Source organism: Saccopteryx leptura, chromosome 4 (genome assembly GCF_036850995.1).
Source record: "Saccopteryx leptura isolate mSacLep1 chromosome 4, mSacLep1_pri_phased_curated, whole genome shotgun sequence".
Lineage (NCBI taxonomy): Eukaryota > Metazoa > Chordata > Mammalia > Chiroptera > Emballonuridae > Saccopteryx > Saccopteryx leptura.
This window is the reverse complement of record NC_089506.1, coordinates 187057852-187077382: the sequence shown is the minus strand read 5'-3', so window position 1 is coordinate 187077382 and position 19531 is coordinate 187057852. Positions and strand designations below refer to the sequence as shown.

The 19531-nt window shown below is 42.4% G+C and overlaps 2 protein-coding genes across 2 annotated transcripts in view; one reads left to right on the top strand and one right to left on the bottom strand.

The window, feature by feature from the left end:
• ZNF394 (zinc finger protein 394) overlaps positions 1-19531 on the top strand; it is a 481244-nt gene that overhangs the window by 167336 nt on the left and 294377 nt on the right. The window lies entirely within an intron of this gene.
• ARPC1A (actin related protein 2/3 complex subunit 1A) overlaps positions 1-19531 on the bottom strand; it is a 34280-nt gene that overhangs the window by 14387 nt on the left and 362 nt on the right. The window contains exons 2-3 of the mRNA XM_066382146.1: positions 11225-11316; positions 7886-7990 (exon numbers count right to left, since the gene is read on the bottom strand). Coding sequence (XP_066238243.1) covers positions 7886-7990; positions 11225-11288 — 169 coding nt within the window. The 5' untranslated portion in view covers positions 11289-11316. The remainder of the gene's footprint in view (positions 1-7885; positions 7991-11224; positions 11317-19531) is intronic.

Below are 19531 nucleotides of genomic sequence, written 5' to 3'. Positions count from 1 at the left end.
CATTTTATAGCTAGCTATTGATGAGGCATTTTCTATAAATGTAATTCTACACTGAAGTTATGGAAGTATTACTAATAAAGTATCATAGGTATCTCCCTAAAAATAATTAACATTCTTAACATTTACTATATATGGAATACAAGTAAGACGAATATAAATCAAAATCTCCATTAGTCATATATCATAGTGACAGTAGTATGAAGAGTTTATTCATTCATTCACCTACAAGAAATGTCAGCACAATTATTTGCATCATTAAAGGGGAAAAGACACAAGGGAGTTTGCTCTAAGAAATGTGTATTTCATTTCAAATTCATTCTTTTTTTGTTTGTACTTTTCTGAAGTGAGAAGTGGAGAGGCAGAGAGACAGACTCCAGCCTGACAGAGATCCATCTGGCAAGCCCACTAGGGGGCGATGCTCTCCCATCTGGGTCATTGCTCTGTTGCAACTGGAACCACGCTAGCGCCTGAGGCGGAGACCATGGAGCCATCCTCAGCGCCTGGGCCAACTTTGCTACAATGGAGCCTTGGCTGTGGGAGGGGAAGAGAGAGAGAGAGAAAGGAGAGGGGGAATGGTGGAGAAGTAGATGGGTACTTCTCCTGTGTGCCCTGGCTGGGAATTGAACCTGGGACTTCTACACACCGGACTGATGCTCTACCACTGAGCCAACTGGCTAGGGCCTCAAATTCATTCTTTATAGGATAATTTTTCAGCTCTTTTTATTAAATTTAAAAGTTTATTTTTAATAATTACAAAAGCAAAACCCACACATTGTTATGAGACAAAAATCACAGTGGAACATGCAAAAAGTCAGTAAAGCCCTACCCCTGTTTTTTATGTCCACATACATTTGCCCCCTAAAATATTAATATTATGGCAAACATTTTCTCTTGCTTTTCATAAATCAGTAGTGGTTATTCATGATTTCAGAACTCTGATCTTATCATAATAATTCCCCTAAACATCCTACTGTTTGAAAGTTGATAGTCTGATAGTTTCCAATCATTTATTAAGATAGATAACATTGGAACAACCATTCAGGCACATATCATTTTGCTCTGGTTAAAATGACCTCTTTATGGTATCTTAGAAGTGTAATGCAAAATATTGTTATTTTTACGAATGTCTCATATTCCTAACTTGATTACAAGCTTCTTGACAACAAGAGGCAAGTTTCTGAAATTACTGTGGTGGGCAGACTCCAGGGTGGTCCCTGTGACCCCGTCTGCTGGTGCTCATGCCTCTCTGTGGTCCCCTCCCCATGGCTGTGGGCAGGTTCTGTGACTCGATTTTAACCAGTGGACTCTGAGAAAGGTGATGAGATGTACATGATTACTGTACAAGATTACATAAGAATGTGTCAAACACCCCCCCTCCCAAAACATAAGAATGTATGACCCCTCTCGCTAAAGACGCTCACACTCTTTATTGTGGGCTTTGAAGAAGCAAGCTGCCATGAATCTTACACTTACAAGGAAAAACTGTTCTACCAACAACCTAAAGGAGTTTGGAAGTGGATCCTTCCCTGATCGAGCCTCTGATGAAGACCCATCCCTGTTTGACACCTTGTTTATAGCTTGAGACCCAAAGCAGAGTCCCATATAAACCAGGCCCTGGCTCTTGACCCACAAAAACTGTGTGATGATAAATGTGTTTGGTTTAAGCTGCTAAGTTTATATATTTGTTATAGACCAATAAAAAATGAATATATCCTCACCCATCCAGCATACTGTCTTGTAAGACAAAGCTTAGTTATTTTTTTGATTTTGACAATCTCAAATTTCACCCCTTATTCCATATGACCACCACTCTAATTAAACACATATGTGTTTTATATGAATTCCTGATGTGCTTAAACTTGAGGTACTTAAAAAAAATCAATAGAGCCTTATGCTTTAAGAAAAATATAAGCTGCCTTCTGCTTAGTTTTATAACTCTTTTTTCTTTTTAAATACCGTAACATTTTTAAAAAGATTTTATTTATTGATTTAGAGAGAGAAAGGCAGGGGGAAGGAGCGAGAAACATCAACTTGTAGTTGCTTCTGGTATGTGCCTTGACCAGGCAAGCCTGGGGTTTCGAACCAGTGACCTCAGCAGTCCAGGTTAATGCTTTTTATCCACTGTGCCACCACAGGTCAGGTAGTCTTAGAGTGCTAAGTCTACTTCTGTAGCTACCATCTTTCATTTGAATATGAAAACTGTAAAACCATAGTCATACCCTTAGACTATTTTAGATGACCATAGCTTTAAGCTCTTTTTAAAACATGTACTTGTTAAAAAGATGGGAAGAGAAAATATTCAGTCAAAGGCAAATTTTCATCTCTTATTAATTTAGCTTTGCATAAAAGACTTAAAAGGAAAGGAGGGGAATCAAGCATCTGTTCGGTCTTTCCTATACTAACTACATCTCAGGCCAACCAAACAGTAGATGAGGTAAGCATTTTTTATAAATATATTCTAACTAGTAGAGAAGAAACAATAGATTGAAAATATCACCATGTTGCAGTCACTGTTAAGTTCATGGATACGGGCACTGACCATCAACAGTGGTGAACATTTCAGAAAGAAAGATGACTAGACATTATATGCCTCCTTGATGAAAGAACCTACCATCACCTAACTCAACTAGCAATTTATAGGAAATATAGAGAACAGAGGAATATGTAAAACACCATTGGCTTGCAAACAGAATCTAGGCTCTGGAAAACCCCATGGGACAAACAACCTGATTTCTCAATTTCTTAATAAATTGCAAAGGAAAAGAAAGAGAAGATAGGGAACCTATAGACAAAACAAAAGACTTAAGAGATACATAACTAATCACAACTATGTGTGTACCTTATTAGAATTCCAACTAAAACAGACTATTGTATTGGTTATTACTGAAGAGTCCTTATCTTTTAGAGATACAAACTGAAATATGGAATGATACAACATCTGGGATGTGCTTCAAAATTGTACAGGAAGAGAGCTGAGAACAAGATTGGCTGTGAGTTGATAATTGTTGAATCTGGGTGATGGGTATAGAGGGGTTCATTACATTATTGCCTATTTTTGTTATCGTTTAAAATTGTCCATTGTAAATTTTTTTTTTTAAAAAGATAGTTATTAAACTTTAACACAAAAGAATAAACTCACAGAAAAAAACACCAAGACTCTGGTATCCCTTTAATGTTTGCCATACTCTTTTTCTATGTTGTACTGATTAGTCTATTCTTCTAGAAAGCTCCAGAAGATAATTTTTCCTTTTTTGTAGTTACTGTCTTTTGGAGGAAATATGTTTGATCCTTGGTCTCCTGCCACAGAGTTATATTTAGATTTTCCCAACAATAGTTCTTTAAGACTAAAAAAAAATACATCATTTGAGCATCTGGACAGAAAATAGGCCCAAGTTCAAAGAATACCAAAAAAGCAGCAGGAGAAAAAAAGGACACAACCAAATATCTCACATTTTTTGGCTATCTTTTTGGTCTTTCATCTTAGCCCTTTCTCATTTAAAGGTATTTCCTAATGCTAAATTTCCGATTTAAAATATAAGTGTTCTTATTTTTAGGCCATAAGGCCACTGGCAAAGGGACTCAGAGAAAATAGGCCAACCCTAATAAAAATAAGGTTGTGAGAAAGCAATAGCAACAAAAATAGAAATTATTTCTTTGGTGCTGGTTGGGTAATAAACATATATACAGCCAGTCAGCTGAAGGTGCTCACTAGCATTACACACAAGTCCTAGTAAAAGCAAAACGGGATGGTCACAAGTTTCTGCTAGAGCAGGGATCAGGAACCTTTTTGGCTGAGAGAGCCATGAATGCCACATATTTTAAAATGTAATTCTGTGAGAGCCATACAACGACCCGTGTACGTACGCATTACCCAATAAAAATATGGTGTTGTCCTGGAGGACAGCTGTGATTGGCTCCAGCCACCTGCAACCATGAACATGAGCGGTAGGAAATGAATGGATTGTAATACATGAGAATGTTTTATTTTTTTATTTTTATTTTTTTACAGAGACAGAGAGAGAGTCAGAGAGAGGGATAGACAGAAACAGACAGGAACAGAGAGAGATGAGAAGAATCAATCATTAGTTTTTTGTTGAGACATCTTAGTTGTTCACTGATTGCTTTCTCATATGTGCCTTGACCCTGGGGCTACAGCAGACCGACTAACCCCTTGCTCAAGGCAGCGACCTTGGGTCCAAGCTGGTGAGCATTGCTCAAACCAGATGAGCCTGTGCTCAAGCTGGTGACCTCGGGGTCTCGAACCTGGATCCTCCGCATCCCAGTCCAACACTCTATCCACTGTGCCACCGCCTGGTCAGGCGAGAATGTTTTATATTTTTAACATTATTATTATTATTATTTTTTGTATTTTTCTGAAGCTGGAAACGGGGAGAGACAGTCAGACAGACTCCCGCATGCGCCCGACCGGGACCCACCCGGCACGCCCACCAGGGGCAACACTCTGCCCACCAGGGGGTGATGCTCTGCCGTGACCAGAGCCACTCTAGCACCTGGGGCAAAGGCCAAGGAGCCATCCCCAGTGCCCGGGCCATCTTTGCTCCAATGGAGCCTTGGCTGCGGGAGGGGAAGAGAGAGACAGAGAGGAAGGGGGGGGTGGAGAAGCAAATGGGCACCTCTCCTATGTGCCTTGGCCGGGAATCAAACCCGGGTCCCCTGCACACCAGGCCGATGCTCTACCGCTGAGCCAACCGGCCTGGGCCAACATTATTTTTTTTATTAAAGATTTGTCTGCAAACCAGATGCAGCCATCAAAGGAGCCACATCTGGCTCACAAGCCATAGGTTCCCAACCCCTGTGCTAGAGAATATAATGTGAAGAGTGCAGAAGGTCAAAACATGCCATGTTTTTCTCTGATCTAGAGGAAAGAGATCTTTAAGCTAATCAGTATGTTAGGGGATCAGAAGCAAAATTCTAGAGGCCCAATTAAAAAAAAAAGTACCTTTGCTGCCTACTTAAGTGCAAAATCATTGTGAGGAAAGGGAAACTGAAGACTGCAGTGAGAAATTTGTAATTGAAAAGTTATGACAAATAAGTTATTATGTGCTTTGCCAAACTGTTTAAAGCAAAAGGTTGAATCAACTCTGCCAGAAAATAGGATAAAAAAGGAACTATAGTAGTAAGGATCAATGAACAAGAGTTCTTTCTGAACAGAGCAATAAGAGAATATCTATATCTATATATATATCTATATATATATATATATATACACACACACACACACACACACATTTTTAAAGGGCCAGACATGACTTAACAACAGGGCAATACAGTCTCTTGAAATTTGGTATCAGGATTTGGATCACTAACTTCTGAAAACCACTGTAAAAATTCCACATTTTTCCTAGCGTGCGGAGGACCCAGGTTCGATTCCCGGCCAGGGCACACAGGAGAAGCGCCCATTTGCTTCTCCACCCCTCCGCCGCGCTTTCCTCTCTGTCTCTCTCTTCCCCTCTCGCAGCCGAGGCTCCATTGGAGCAAAGATGGCCCGGGCGCTGGGGATGGCTCTGTGGCCTCTGCCTCAGGCGCTAGAGTGGCTCTGGTCGCAATATGGCGACGCCCAGGATGGGCAGAGCATTGCCCCCTGGTGGGCAGAGCGTCGCCCCATGGTGGGCGTGCCGGGTGGATCCCGGTGGGGCGCATGCGGGAGTCTGTCTGACTGTTTCTCCCTGTTTCCAGCTTCAGAAAAATGAAAAAAAAAAAAAAAATTCCACATTTTTACCCCTTATCCTCCAGCTTTGACACTTGCTTAATAAAACTCAGCCCTGTTCTGCATGCCACTTCTACTCATCTATTCATAGATAATTTTTGCCAAAGTTAATAAACACTCAGGAATCTGCCTCATAGCCAATGCTTTAAGATTCAATCTTCTACAAACCAACAAGAAAAAGATAAAAATATGAAAAAATGTACAGAAATTATAAATAGTGAAGTCACAAACATACACAAAAACCCAAATGGCTAGTAAACATTTGAAAAGATGCTCAACCTTTCTGTTAATCAGGAAAATGCAACTTATAGATACCCTTTCACTCATCAGTCTGACCATAATCAAGTGTGTGTGGGATTTGGGAAAACAAGCACTGCAGAGGAAGACAATCTGATGACAGCTAGCTAAGTTGAAGATGTACACATTCCTGTGGGAGACTGCAGTACAGTTCTACCATATATGAACATTCACACATGTACAAAGAGATATGCACAAGAACAGTCGATTTAGCACTTCAATAAGGCAAAACTAGAAACATAATGGAGAAAAGAATAAATAAATGGAGGTATTAAAGGCCAACTGGCAGTTAAAAGGAACAAACTTGATCTAGATACATCAACATAGAGAGCTCAGAAACAATGTGGGCAGCCTAACCAGGCAGTGACACAGTGGACAGAGCGTCAAACTGGGATGCGGAGGACCCAGGTTCGAGACCCTGAGGTCGCCAGCTTGAGCGTGGGCTCATCTGGTTTGAGCAAGGCTCACCAGCTTGGATCCAAGGTCACTGGCTCGAGCAAGGGTTACTTGGTCTGCTGAAGGCCCATGGTCATGGCATATATGAGAAAACAATCAATGAACAACTAAGGTGTCACAACGAAAAACTGATGATTGATGCTTCTCATCTCTCTCCATCCCTGTCTGTCTGTCTGTCCTCTCTCTCTGTCTCTGTTAAAAAAAAAAAAAGAAATGAAACAATGTGGGCAAAAGTAAGCTGCAATAGATGTATAATATAATGCCATTTTGGTAGCATTTAAAAATACTAGTACGTATTAGAGATTGCTTATGAATATATACATGTATGTAAAAGTAATAAAAATGGACTGGCACAATGTCACTCTAAATTACAGATTGCCTACTGAGGGACAGAAACAGGACTGGTGGTGAGAGGGGATTTTACCATTATCTAGACAATATTCTTATTATTAAATGCTTGTTTCTTGTTTTCTGGCACAGAAAAGAAGATATTTATCTTTTTTGTTGTTAATTCTGGGTGGCAGGAATATGCGTGTTTATTATATTACTCTTTGTTCTTTTCAGTATTTGGAATGTCTTCTTTGACCCCAAAACAACATATAGGAAAGCAGTATGGGAACACAGTTTGCTGACCAGGCGGTGGCGCAGTGGATAGAGTATCGGACTAGGATGCAGAACACAGTTTGGCTGATTTTTTCTTTTTTTTTTTTTGTATTTTTCTGAAGCTGGAAACAGGGAGAGACAGTCAGACAGACTCCCGCATGCGCCCGACCGGGATCCACCTGGCACGCCCACCAGGGGGTGACGCTCTGCCCACCAGGGGGCGATGCTCTGCCCCTCCGGGGCATCGCTCTGTTGCGACCAGAGCCACTCTAGCGCCTGGGGCAGAGGCCAAGGAGCCATCCCCAGCGTCTGGGCCATCTTTGCTCCAATGGAGCCCCGCTGCGGGAAGGGAAGAGAGAGACAGAGAGGAAGGAGAGGGGGAGGGGTGGAGAAGCAGATGGGCGCTTCTCCTGTGTGCCCTGGCCGGGAATCGAACCCGGGACTTCTGCACGCCAGGCCGACGCTCTACCACTGAGCCAACCGGCCAGGGTGGCTGACGTTTTCATACACCTGACATGCTGTCTAGTTTTTGCTCTCAGTCTCATCTCCTAATCTAAGCTCTTTAGTTCTCACAGTAGGTTCAGTGTCTTCCATACATTATAGTAGACTGCTGTGTATCAACTGGACTAAAAGAAGCACTTAAAAATTGAGATCACTATTATGCTATTTTCTAAAGAAAACTCAGTAAATGCTGTCAAACTTTGAATATTATGGTAGACTTACTTTATTAGGCTCTTTATTTAAACAAAAGAGTGCTAAATTTGAAAATACTGTACTAAACTCACAGTTATCTTCTGTTACCTGTGATGTGTCCATTGTGCTCCTTGAGTTCATGAGCTTTCACCCACTGGCTCCCATTCTTCTTATAGATGTGGACTTCATGATTATTGGGGCTAAGGGCAATTTCTGGAGAAAAAGTTAATAGTTAACACTTGAACCTGAAACTGTCACACAAAAAGGGGACATGCTACAGTTGGCATTTTAAAAACAGATCGAAGGAATAGAAAAGCTGTTTTAAAAAATGATTCTCAATATTCACCCTTGAATAATTTCTTCTATTATTTTTACCTCTATTTGGACCCTGTATTTTAAATATTTTGTAGAAAAACTAAATTTAAAATTTCATTTTATCAGAGACATACATAACTGTCAGTTAAAGATTCTAACCAGTAAGAAATACACAACGTTGCTATACTTAGCTGATATACAGTTGACCCTTGAACAACACAGGTATGAAGTGTGCAGGTCCAAATATAAACACATTTCTTTCAATAAATATAGTCACCTTCTGTAACCATGGGTTTCAGAGCCATGGATTCAATAGACTGCTGATAGAAAACATTATTTTCCATCTGTGGTTGGGAATCTGTGGATATGGAGGGCTGACCGTATGCATTGTTCTACACCATTTTATGTAAGAGATGTTGCCCTCTGCATATTTTGGGGAGTCAAACTTATACATGAATTTTCAACTGCATGGGGGGGGGGTTCAGCAGCCCTGCGTTATTCATGCGGCAACTTAACTTTGGCTCATAGTAAAGATATTTGACATTTTAGCTCACTTGTACAACATTAATAAATATTTAATTTCTGTTAGACTTTCTGAAATGCTAAAAATAGCTCATAGGTTCTCATTACAGCTATCATGAACCCATGTTGGAACCACCATAGTTTATCAGAAAAACTTGATTCTGCTGATAAACTATATCAATGTTTCTTTTAAATAAATCCAATATAAATCATAAAATAAAATCCTTGTTTTCAAAAGGAATCTCTTGGACCAGTCTAAAAAATTAAGAAAACATGTATCTATATAAAATACATTTTTAGACTTACTCTGATTTTTACCCTTTCTAGTTTATACATTTAAAAAAACTGATTTTGGCCTTGGCTGGTTGGCTCAGTGGTAGAGCATCAGCCTAGTATATGGATGTCCTGGGTTTGATTCCTGGTCAGGGCACACAGGAGAAGTGACCATATGCTTTTCCACCCCTCCTAATCTCCCTTCTCTCTCTCTTCCCCTCCTGCAGCCACGGCTCAGTTGGAGCAAGTCAGTCCTGGGTGCTGAGGATGACTCCATGGCCTCATCTCAGGTGCTAAAATAGCTCAGTTGCTGAGCAACGGAGCAAAGGCCCCAGATGAGCAGTGCATCACCCAGTAGGGGGGCATGTGGGAGTGTCTTTCTGCCTTCCCACTTCTCATTTAAAAAAATATGTAATAAAGATTTCTTAGAATTAAAATTGGGATCTATAAGTGAAACTTCAGGTCAATCTTTTCATTGTTCCTTGATTGCTTTCTCATATGTGCCTTGATGGGGGAGGGGAAAACAGGGTGGCTACAGCAGAGTGAGTGACCCCTTTGCTCAAGCCAGCAACCTCATGCTCAAGCCAGATGAGCCCATGCTTAAGCCAGGAACCTCGGGGTTTCGAACCTGAGTCCTCTGCGTCCCAGTCCGACGCTCTATCCACTGAATTGTATACTTTAAAAGGATGAATTTTATGTTATGTGAACTGTATCTCAATAAAAATATTATTAAAAAAAAGAATGGGCCCTGGCAAGATGGCTCAGTGGATAAAAGCACTGTCCTTGTGTCCGGAGGTCGTGGGTTTGATCACTGGTCAGGGCACATGTGAGAGGCAACCAAGGAGTGCACAACTATATGGAACTAAGTGGAATGAGTTGATCCCTCTCTCTCTCTCTTTCTCCCACTTCCCCCCTTCTCTCCTCAAATAAATGAAGAAAATAAAGTGAATATAATTCAAACTTTTTTTTTTTTTGTATTTTTCTGAAGCTGGAAATGGGGAGGCAGTCAGACAGACTCCCGCATGCGCCCGACCGGGATCCACCCAACACGCCCACCAGGGGGCGATGCTATGCCCATCTGGGGCATCGCTCTGTTGCAACCAGAGCCATTCTGGCGCCTGAGGCAGAGGTCATGGAGCCATCCTCAGCGCCTGGGCCATCTTTGCTCCAATGGAGCCTCGGCTACGGGAGGGGAAGAGAGAGACAGAGAGGAAGGAGAGGGGGAGGGGTGGAGAAGCAGATGGGCGCTTCTCCTGTTCACCCTGGCTGGGAATCAAACCTGGGGCTCCTGCACGCCAGGCCGATGCTCTATTACTGAGTCAACCGGCCAGGGCCTCCAAACTTTTAAAAATAACTCATGGGCCTAATACTATATTTATATTTCTAGATTTTTTTTGTGCGTCCTCCTTGTCATATTAACTGTCACTTTGCTTTCTGTACCATGTCTACTTCTAAGAGTCTTTTCCACCCCTTTCTAGTTTGCTGGAGCTACAAAACTAGAAACTTAAGCTTATTATGAGATAACATAGTAAATACTACTTAGTACTGCTCTTAGTACCTCAGGAATAAACCATGTCCTACTGAAATACCTTATTTCTAGGTCCTAGAATTCTGACTAAATGCTGGGTGAGTGTGGTATTATGGCACAACCATTCCAGACACTGGATTCTTTTTTTTTTTTAAGCTTTTTTTCTCCTTTTATTTTTATTGTGACAGAGACAGAGAGAGTCAGAGAGAGAGAGACAGATAGGGACAGACAGACAGGAATGGAGAAAGATGAGAAGCATCAATTCTGACGCCTTAGTTGTTCATTGATTGCTTTCTCATATGTGCCTTGACCGGAGGGCTTCAGCAGACCAAGTGACGCCTTGCTCGATCCAGTGACCTTGGGCTCAAGCTGGTGAGCTTTGCTCAAACCAGATGAGCCTGTGCTCAAGCTGATGACCTCGGGGTGTGGAACCTGGGTCCTCTGCATCCCCGTCCGATGCTCTATCCACTGCACCACAGCCTGGTCAGGCATGGATTCTTAGGGCAATAAAAGATGTCTCTGATATAAGTTGTCCCTCAGTGGTATGGAAAAAGAAGTGGAAAAAGAGCCAAAAGGCGTGGGTGCTAGCAATGGCTCTGATAATAACCTGGTATGTAACCACTGGAAATTCCTTTCAACAGTACAGGCCTCAGTTTCTTTATCTGTAAACCATAAGAGTGACCTAGTTCCCTTCTGAATCTGCCTGTCCTTTTCACATGTGATAATGAAATATATAATTCCTAAAATTGCCTACATTGAAAAGTATTAAAGGTACAAAAATAAAGGTACGAAGTTAATAGCATACTTACGGGTACGATCCCTGTTCCAGGCATGACAGGTGATTGGCTCTAGTAAAAACTGATGTAGGGACATATTCCTGGTGTTTTAAAAGGACAGAAAGCTGCAATGAGAAACAGAAAAAAAGCGTTTAAAATGGCAGGCCACCAATATTTAAGTTGTCTGGGGATTTTGAAATGTTTTGGGTTAAATAAAACATTGTTCTCCTATAATAAAAGAATCAATCTCAATCCCAAATCTTAATCATTGAAACACAACTAGCATTGTAACCACCAATGTATAATTTATTCTGTCAAGGGTCATCAAGGGTCTCTAAAACCATAGGTTAAAGATTGTTGGGGTACACAGTCTCAAGTGATCATCCTACAGGTTACTAATTACAAAGGAAAAAACATACCTTTACAATAAAAAAAAAATTCTGGTGGTCACCACGTTAACCAAGTGATCAAACTTAATATCATAAATAGTGAAACAATATAATCTGAGGGCATCATGATGGGAAGCAATCTAAAGTACACAACATCATTTATAAGTAGTGACCACTTCATTTAACATCCATACCAGAATACTTTCAAGAGAGCAAAAGGAGGCACTATTAATAATTATGCTTTGACTAAAGGTCATAGGACTATGCTGGTGTAATCTGGTGATATGGCCAACCCAGCTATGAAGTATTTTTTATAAATAAATTCCACATGAGGACCCTATTTTTTTAAAAAAGATTTATTGATTTTAGAGAGGATGGGGCTGGGGTGGGATGTGGTAGGGGAAGAGAAAGAGAAGAGAGGAGGGGGAGGGAGTAGCAGGAAGCATCAACTCATAGTTGCTTTCTGTATGTGCCTTAACTAGGCAAGCCCAAGGTTTCAAACCAGCGACCTCAGCATTCCAGGCTAATGTTCTATATACTGCGCCACCACAGGTCAGGCAAGCTATGAAGTATTTATGCCAAACATATTTACTCTAAATCAAATCAAGATTCAGACCCAATTTTAAGTTTATAGGAAATAAAGAGAATTAAAGAACACAAGGGGGGGGCAGGTTTGAGGGGGTTATATTGAGTGGCACACTTGAAACCATGTTAACATAATAAATTAAAATTTTTTAATAAAAATCTTTAAAGAACACAAGAGGGAAATAAACAGCTAAAACCAGAATGTGTGCCATACTATAAAACAATTGGTCTTGACTTCAAAAAAGGCAAGTTCAGGGTGGTGGCTGTTCTATATTAAAAGAGCTATGAAAATCAAGTTTGATATATGAAACTTGATTGTAATCTGTATTTATTTATTGTTTTTCAGGGACAGAGAGAGAGAGAGAGAGAGTCAGAGAGAGGGATAGATAGAGACAGACAGGAACGGAGAGAGATGAGAAGCATCAATCATCAGTTTCTCGTTGTGACACCTTAGTTGTTCATTGATTGCTTTCTCATATGTGCCTTGACCATGGGCCTTCAGCAGACCGAGTGACCCCTTGCTCGAGCCAGCAACCTTGGGTCCAAGCTGGTGAGCTTTTTGCTCAAGCCAGATGAGCCCGCGCTCAAGCTGGTGACCTCGGGGTCTCGAACCTGGGTCTTCCGCATCCAAGTCTGACGTTCTATCCACTGTGCCACCGCCTGCTCAGGCTGTATTTTTTTTTTTTAACTGAGACAGACAGATAGAGAGAGAGATAAGAAGCATCAACTCATGGTTGCGGCACTTTAGTTGTTCCCTGATTGCTTCTCACATGTCCTTAACTGGGGAGTTCCAGCAGAGCTAGTGACCTTGGGCTCAAGCCAGTGACCATGGAATCATGTCTACAACCTCACGCTCAAGCTGGTGAGCCTGTGCTCAAGCCGAATGAGCCTGCACTCAAGCCAGCAACCTCAGGGTTTCAGTGTCCTCAGTGTCCCAAGTCGACATTCTATCTACTGTGCCACAACTAGTCAGGTGTAATCTGTACTTTTTTTTTTGTATTTTTCTGAAGTGAGAAGTAGGGAGGCAGGGAGACAGACTCCCTCATGCGCCTGACTGGGATCCATCTGGCATGTCCACTAGGGGGCAATGCTTGGCCCCTCTGGGCCATTGCTCCATTGCAACTGGAGCCATTCTAGCACCTGAGACGGAGACCATGGAGCCATCCTCAGTGCCTGGGCCAACTTCGCTCCAATGGAGCTTGGCTGTGGGAGGGGAAGAGAGAGCTAGAGAGAAAGGAGAGGAGGAAGAGTGGAGAAGCAGATGGGTGGTTCTTTTGTGTACCCTGGCTGGAAATTGAACCCAGGACTTCCACATGCTGGGCCAACGCTCTACCACTGAGCCAACCGGCCAGGGCTTGTAATCTATACTTTTAAAATAGCTATAAAAGACACATTTTGGCCTGACCAGGCAGTGATGCAGTGGATAACATGTCAACTTGGGACACTGAGGACCCAGGTTCGAAACTCTGAGGTCGCAGGCTTGAGCGCGGCCTCAATCAGCTTGAGCACGGGCTCACTAGCTTGAGCGCAGGGTCGCTGGCTTGAGTGTGAGATCATAGACATGACCACATGGTCGCTGGCTTGATCCCAAACGTTGTTGGTTTAAAGCCCAAGGTTGCTGGCTTGAGCAAGGGGTCACTCATTCTGCTGTAGCCCCCAGTCAAGGCACATATGATAAAGCATAATCAATGAACAACTAAGGAGCTGCAACGAAGAATTACTGCTTCCTCTCCCTCCCTGTCTGTCCCTATCTCTGTCTAAAAAAAAAAGACATTTTTGTATCATAGGGAAAATTTGATTTTGGGCTACATATTCCGTAGCAATACAGAATTATTTTCAATTTATTAACTATAATGGTTTGCCCTTAGGTGGGAGAATGTTCCAACTCAGAAGATAAAGATAATGAAGTATTTAGGGGTGAGGTGTCATGTCTTCTGTATTTGTTTTCAATCCTTCAGTACAAGCAGACATATAAAGAGCAAACGTAGCAAAATGTTAAATGGTGAATACGGGCTAAAACTATGCAAGCGTTTGTTATATTAGCGTAAACTTTTTATTGTAACTAAATAAAAAGCAAGAATCTGTGAAAAATCATTGAATTAAAAATCAAATAAAATTCTCTATTTTGCAGGCACCGAAATCTAGACCCATTGGAGAAGCAAGCATTACCTGAAATAGAAGAAATTTTTTCAAAAAGCCACCCATTTTATCATTTCTAAGAAGCACTCTCATAGCACTCTGAAGTTACAATAATACACTGAGTATAGTACAAGTCATGTTAACCTAGGGTGGAGACTGAAATGTGAGATAGGAATTCTGATGTAAGCAGGAAATGAATGGAAGGGCCACCAGAGGGTTGTCAACTGAACAATCAAAGTTCAGCAGAAAAAGCAGAAGTCAATCTCAGTGGAAAGCAGAAAAAAATGCCTCTGCTAATTTGCAAAAGAACCCAAGAGTCCAAGAGAGATAAGTGCATCCTCAAATAAATTATCTGGCATCTTGAACAGGCAGAGAAATGCCAATGATTTGCATTTTGTCCTAGAGGTAAAGATGTTTAGGTCATTAATTTTTAAATTTTTCATGTTGTAGAAAGCAAAGTACAATTCACAAATAAAGAAAAAGACTCTAGCCTGACCTGTGGTGGCACAGTGGATAAAGCATCGACCTGGAACGCTGAGGTTGCCGGTTCAAAACCTTGGGCTTGCCCGGTCAAGGCACATATGGGAGTCAAAGCTGCTTCCTGCTCCTCCCCCCTTCTCTCTCTCTCTCTCTCTCTCTCTCTCTCTCAAATGAATAAATAAATAAAAATAATTTAAAAAAAAAAGAAAAAAAAAGAAAAAGACTCTATTAGGAATAAGATTTTTTTGTTGTTGTTGTTTATTTTTTTCAGAGACAGTAGGAATAGACAGACAGGAAAGGAGAGAGATGAGAAGCAGCAATCACTAGTTTTTTGTTGCAACACCTTAGTTGTTCATTGATTGCTTTCTCATGTGCCTTGACCACGGGCCTTCAGCAGACCGAGTAATCCCTTGCTCAAGCCAGCGACCTTGGCTTTTGCTCAAACCAGATGAGCCCGTGCTCAAACTGGCGACCTCAAGGGTCTCGAACCTGGGTCCTCCGCATCCCAGTCAGGCTCTCTATCTACCGTGCCACCGCCTAGTCAGGCAGGAATAAAAATTTTAAAAAAATAAATTCAAACGCCTGATGAGGCAGTGTCGTAGTGGATAGAGCACTGGCCTAGGATGCTGAGGACCCAGGTTTGAAAACCCGAGGTTGGCCCTGGCCGGTTGGCTCAGCGGTAGAGCGTCGGCCTAGCGTGCGGAGGACCCGGGTTCGATTCCCGGCCAGGGCACACAGGAGAAGCGCCCATTTGCTTCTCCACCCCTCCGCCGCTCTTTCCCTCTCTGTCTCTCTCTTCCCCTCCCGCAGCCAAGGCTCCATTGGAGCAAAGATGGCCCGGGCGCTGGGGATGGCTCCTTGGCTTCTGCCCCAGGCGCTAGAGTGGCTCTGGTCGCAACATGGCGACGCCCAGGATGGGCAGAGCATCGCCCCCTGGTGGGCAGAGCATCGCCCCTGGTGGGCGGGCCGGGTGGATCCCGGTTGGGCGCATGCGGGAGTCTGTCTGACTGTCTCTCCCTGTTTCCAGCTTCAGAAAAATGAAAAAACAAACAAAAAAAAACCCCCGAGGTCGCCAGGTTGAGCACAGGCTTGTCCGGCTTGAGCTTAGACTCACCAGCTTGAGTGCAGGGTTACTGGCTTGAGTGTGGGATCATAGACATGACCACATGGTCACTGGCTTGAGCCCAAAGGTCGCTGGCTTGGCTAGAGCCCCCCCTTCCCCCCAGGCACATACGAGAAAGCAATCAATGAACAACTAGGTGCCACAACTCTAAGTTGATGCTTCTCATCTTTCTCCCTTCCTGTCTATTCCTCTATCACTAAAAATAAGAATAATAACTCAAATGAGACTGCTAATTTGTTTTTTTTTTTAAATAAACTTTCAGGCTCACTGCATGATTCTCTTTATCTCTGATATCAGATACTTATCCATCACAACAGGTTTTTCTCATAGTTACTTAAAATAAGAAGTGTCATAAATATCTCCTAATTAAAGACAATTTAGTTCAAAAGCCACACTTTATAAGTTCATTTGGAAACTGAAACAAAGTTGGTCTGCAAATTAACAATTTAACATGAAATTTATATGCAATAAAAGCATATATTTCATGTAAAGTTAAAAAAGAACAGCTGCAGAGAAAGCCTTCCTCATTTTTAAAATTTTTTTTTTACAGAGACAGAGAGAGAGTCAGAGAAAGGGATAGATAGGGACAGATAGACAGGAATGAAGAGAGATGAGAAGCAACAATCATCAGTTTTTCATTGCGACACCTTAGTTGTTCATTGATTGCTTTCTCCTATGTGCCTTGACCGCGGGCCTTCAGCAGACCGAGTAACCCCTTGCTCAAGCCAGCGACCTTGGGTCCAAGCTGGTGAGCTTTGCTCAAACCAGATGAGCCCACGCTCAAGCTGGCGACCTCAGGGTCTCGAACCTGGGTCCTCCACATCTCCACATCCCAATCCAATGCTCTATCCACTGCACCACCGCCTGGTCAGGCCTTCCTCATTCTTCAATTCAGTTTTATAAGCAATGTAACAAAGCCTTCAAAAGAATAAACATTTATACAATGGTTTCATTACTTCTAAAATTGCATTTCTAATTTTATTATTATTATTCAAGCTCCATATTAGGACAAAAACTCAGACCTGTAATTCTTTTATACATTATGTGGCTATTTTAAGTCAGTAGGCCAAGATAACACTCCTATTTGTCAAATTTATAAGGTACCCAGTAAACACAGCCTGTATTCATGAAACTTATTGAGTGGAGAAGAATAATAGCTTGAATCTTATACCAAGAAAAAGACCTTCTGTCATAAGGTGATAATTATAACTTCTAAACTGTGATTAATATTTAAGTGAACTTTGCCTGACCTGTGGTGGCGCAGTGGATAAAGTGTCAACCTGGAACGCTGAGGTCGCTGGTTCAAAATCCTGGGCTTGCCTGGTCAAGGCACATATGGGAGTTGATGCTTCCTGCTCCTCCCCCCTTCTCTCTCTCTCTTCTCTCTCAAATGAATAAATAAAGTCTTAAAAAATTTTGTTAAAAAAATATTTAAGTGAACTTTGAAAACCTTTGTCTTGATGATGATAGAGAGGAAAAAAAAAGGGACGGACAAAAAGGTGGTAACATTAACAAGCTTCTACTGATGACCTTTTATTGTCCAGCATTGAAAGAGATACGATCTATAGTACAGTATGATTCCTACTTTCAAACTACTTTCTTTACCTGTCACTTTGAGTACAGACTCATTCTGCTATATAGTTAGCCATGGGCTCTGGAGCCAAGGGAACCTGGATTTGAATCTGCCTTTGACATATATCAGACTTGGGAGGGTCACTCAGTTATCTCTAAATCTCATTTTTTGGGCCCTGGCCGGTTGGCTCAGTGGTAGAGCGTCGGCCTGGCATGTGGAAGTCCCGGGTTCGATTCCCGGCCAGGGCACACAGGAGAGGCGCCCATCTGCCTCTCTGCCCCTCCCCCTCTCCTTCCTCTCTTTCCTCTCTGTCTCTCTCTTCCCCTCCTGCAGCGAGGCTCCATTGGAGCAAAGATGGCCCGGGCGCTGCGGATGGCTCCTTGGCCTCTGCCCCAGGCGCTAGAGTGGTTCTGGTCGCAACAGAGTGATGCCCCGGAGGGGCAGAGCATTGACCCCTGGTGGGCGTTCGGGCGCATGCGGGAGTCTGTCTGACTGTCTCTCCCCATTTCCAGCTTCAGGAAAAAAAAAAAAAAAAAAAAAAAATTAAATCTCATTTTTTTATCTGTAAAATGGACATTATCACTGATATCCCAACTCTATTGGTAGGAGGATTAAATGAGGTAACATGTACAAAGCCTAACTCAAAATAGATGCTCGATAAGTTAGTTCCCTTTCTTTCTTTGACCCAAGGCTTTTGAACCATCCCAAGTACACACCAGTCAGTATCCTCTGAACTTGGCCCTGGAGCTTGAAAGTCTTTGTACAGTAAGAATTTCAGTTCCCTGTTTAGAATCAGTTTTTAAGACTGTGATTCATCCAGTGTCTAATTGCTTTCATTACCCAACCCAGCAATACCAGGTACTCCAACAAGGTCACCACACCCTCCACCCATTCAGAGACAGGTTCCAATTCTGGGCACCAGCCTCACCAGCAGTGCATTTTGAACTTTACGCAGATGTTTCATTATAGGATTAGTCAACTAGATTGAAATACTTCCACTCTTCTTTCAAGCAGGAGTTTTAATTTTCCCAAGATGATTCTCTCCTTAAATTGTGATAAGTAGATGAATTAACCTCAGAAATTCTCAGAATACTTGGTGATTGAAAGGAGCCAGTCACACCTACTCCCTAAGAGGGCAAAAGCACCCTCCTGATATCCTCTCTTCTGTTTCATATATATACCTGAAAAATCCAGACCCTACCTGAAATCAAAATGTTAGATGAAACTGGTAAGAGGACAGAAGTAGAGTAATTTAGGCAATGAGTTGAGGTAGATAACAGCAGGTTCCAAAGTCGCAGTATGCGAACAAATGGCTTTACAGTCAGAGCCTAACCCATAATTTTTTAAGTGCCTACCACGTTCCCAGCAGTGTAGTAAGTACCAGCATGGGCCCAGAAACAAATCAATCTGACACTTTTCTGGTGAGGAGTGAGGGCAGTTAGGAGAGGAAGAGAAGATAAATATGCCCAGGATGCCTAGAAGCAGTAATAGCTAATATTTACTGAGCACCTACTCTGGACAAGACATTATTCTAAGCAACTTATGTAAATAAACTCACTTGTTCCTTCAGAAAACCCTAAGAATGACTGTCCTCCCTGAGGATGAGGAAACAGGGACTCAGAGAAGCAATCTGCCCAGGTGACACCAGGAAGAGGCGGTGTCGGGATTAGAATGGTGGCAGTCCGACGGGAGGGGTGCGATGGGACAGGTGCTGCTGCGCCGAGGTTCCACGGAGCCGGTATCTGCAATTCACCTTAGGAGATGGGGAATTTAAGAAATTTGGGGGACGCTCTTCCTCGAGTTTAGGAAGGTCCCCAATAACTGAAGGATCGAGGGCAGCCTTAGATAGAAGCCATACGTTCCACGAGAGCTCATTGTGTGCAGGGATCTATTCTAGAGACTAAAGAAAGAAACGAACGGTCGCTCGTGACACCCGACTGGGGGGAGAGTATTCCCCTGACTACTGTTTTACAGATTGGTGATAAATGGCCACTACAGAGGTGCAAAAAGGGCTACGGAAGCGCAGGAGGTGGAGCTGTTAATTCCAGCAC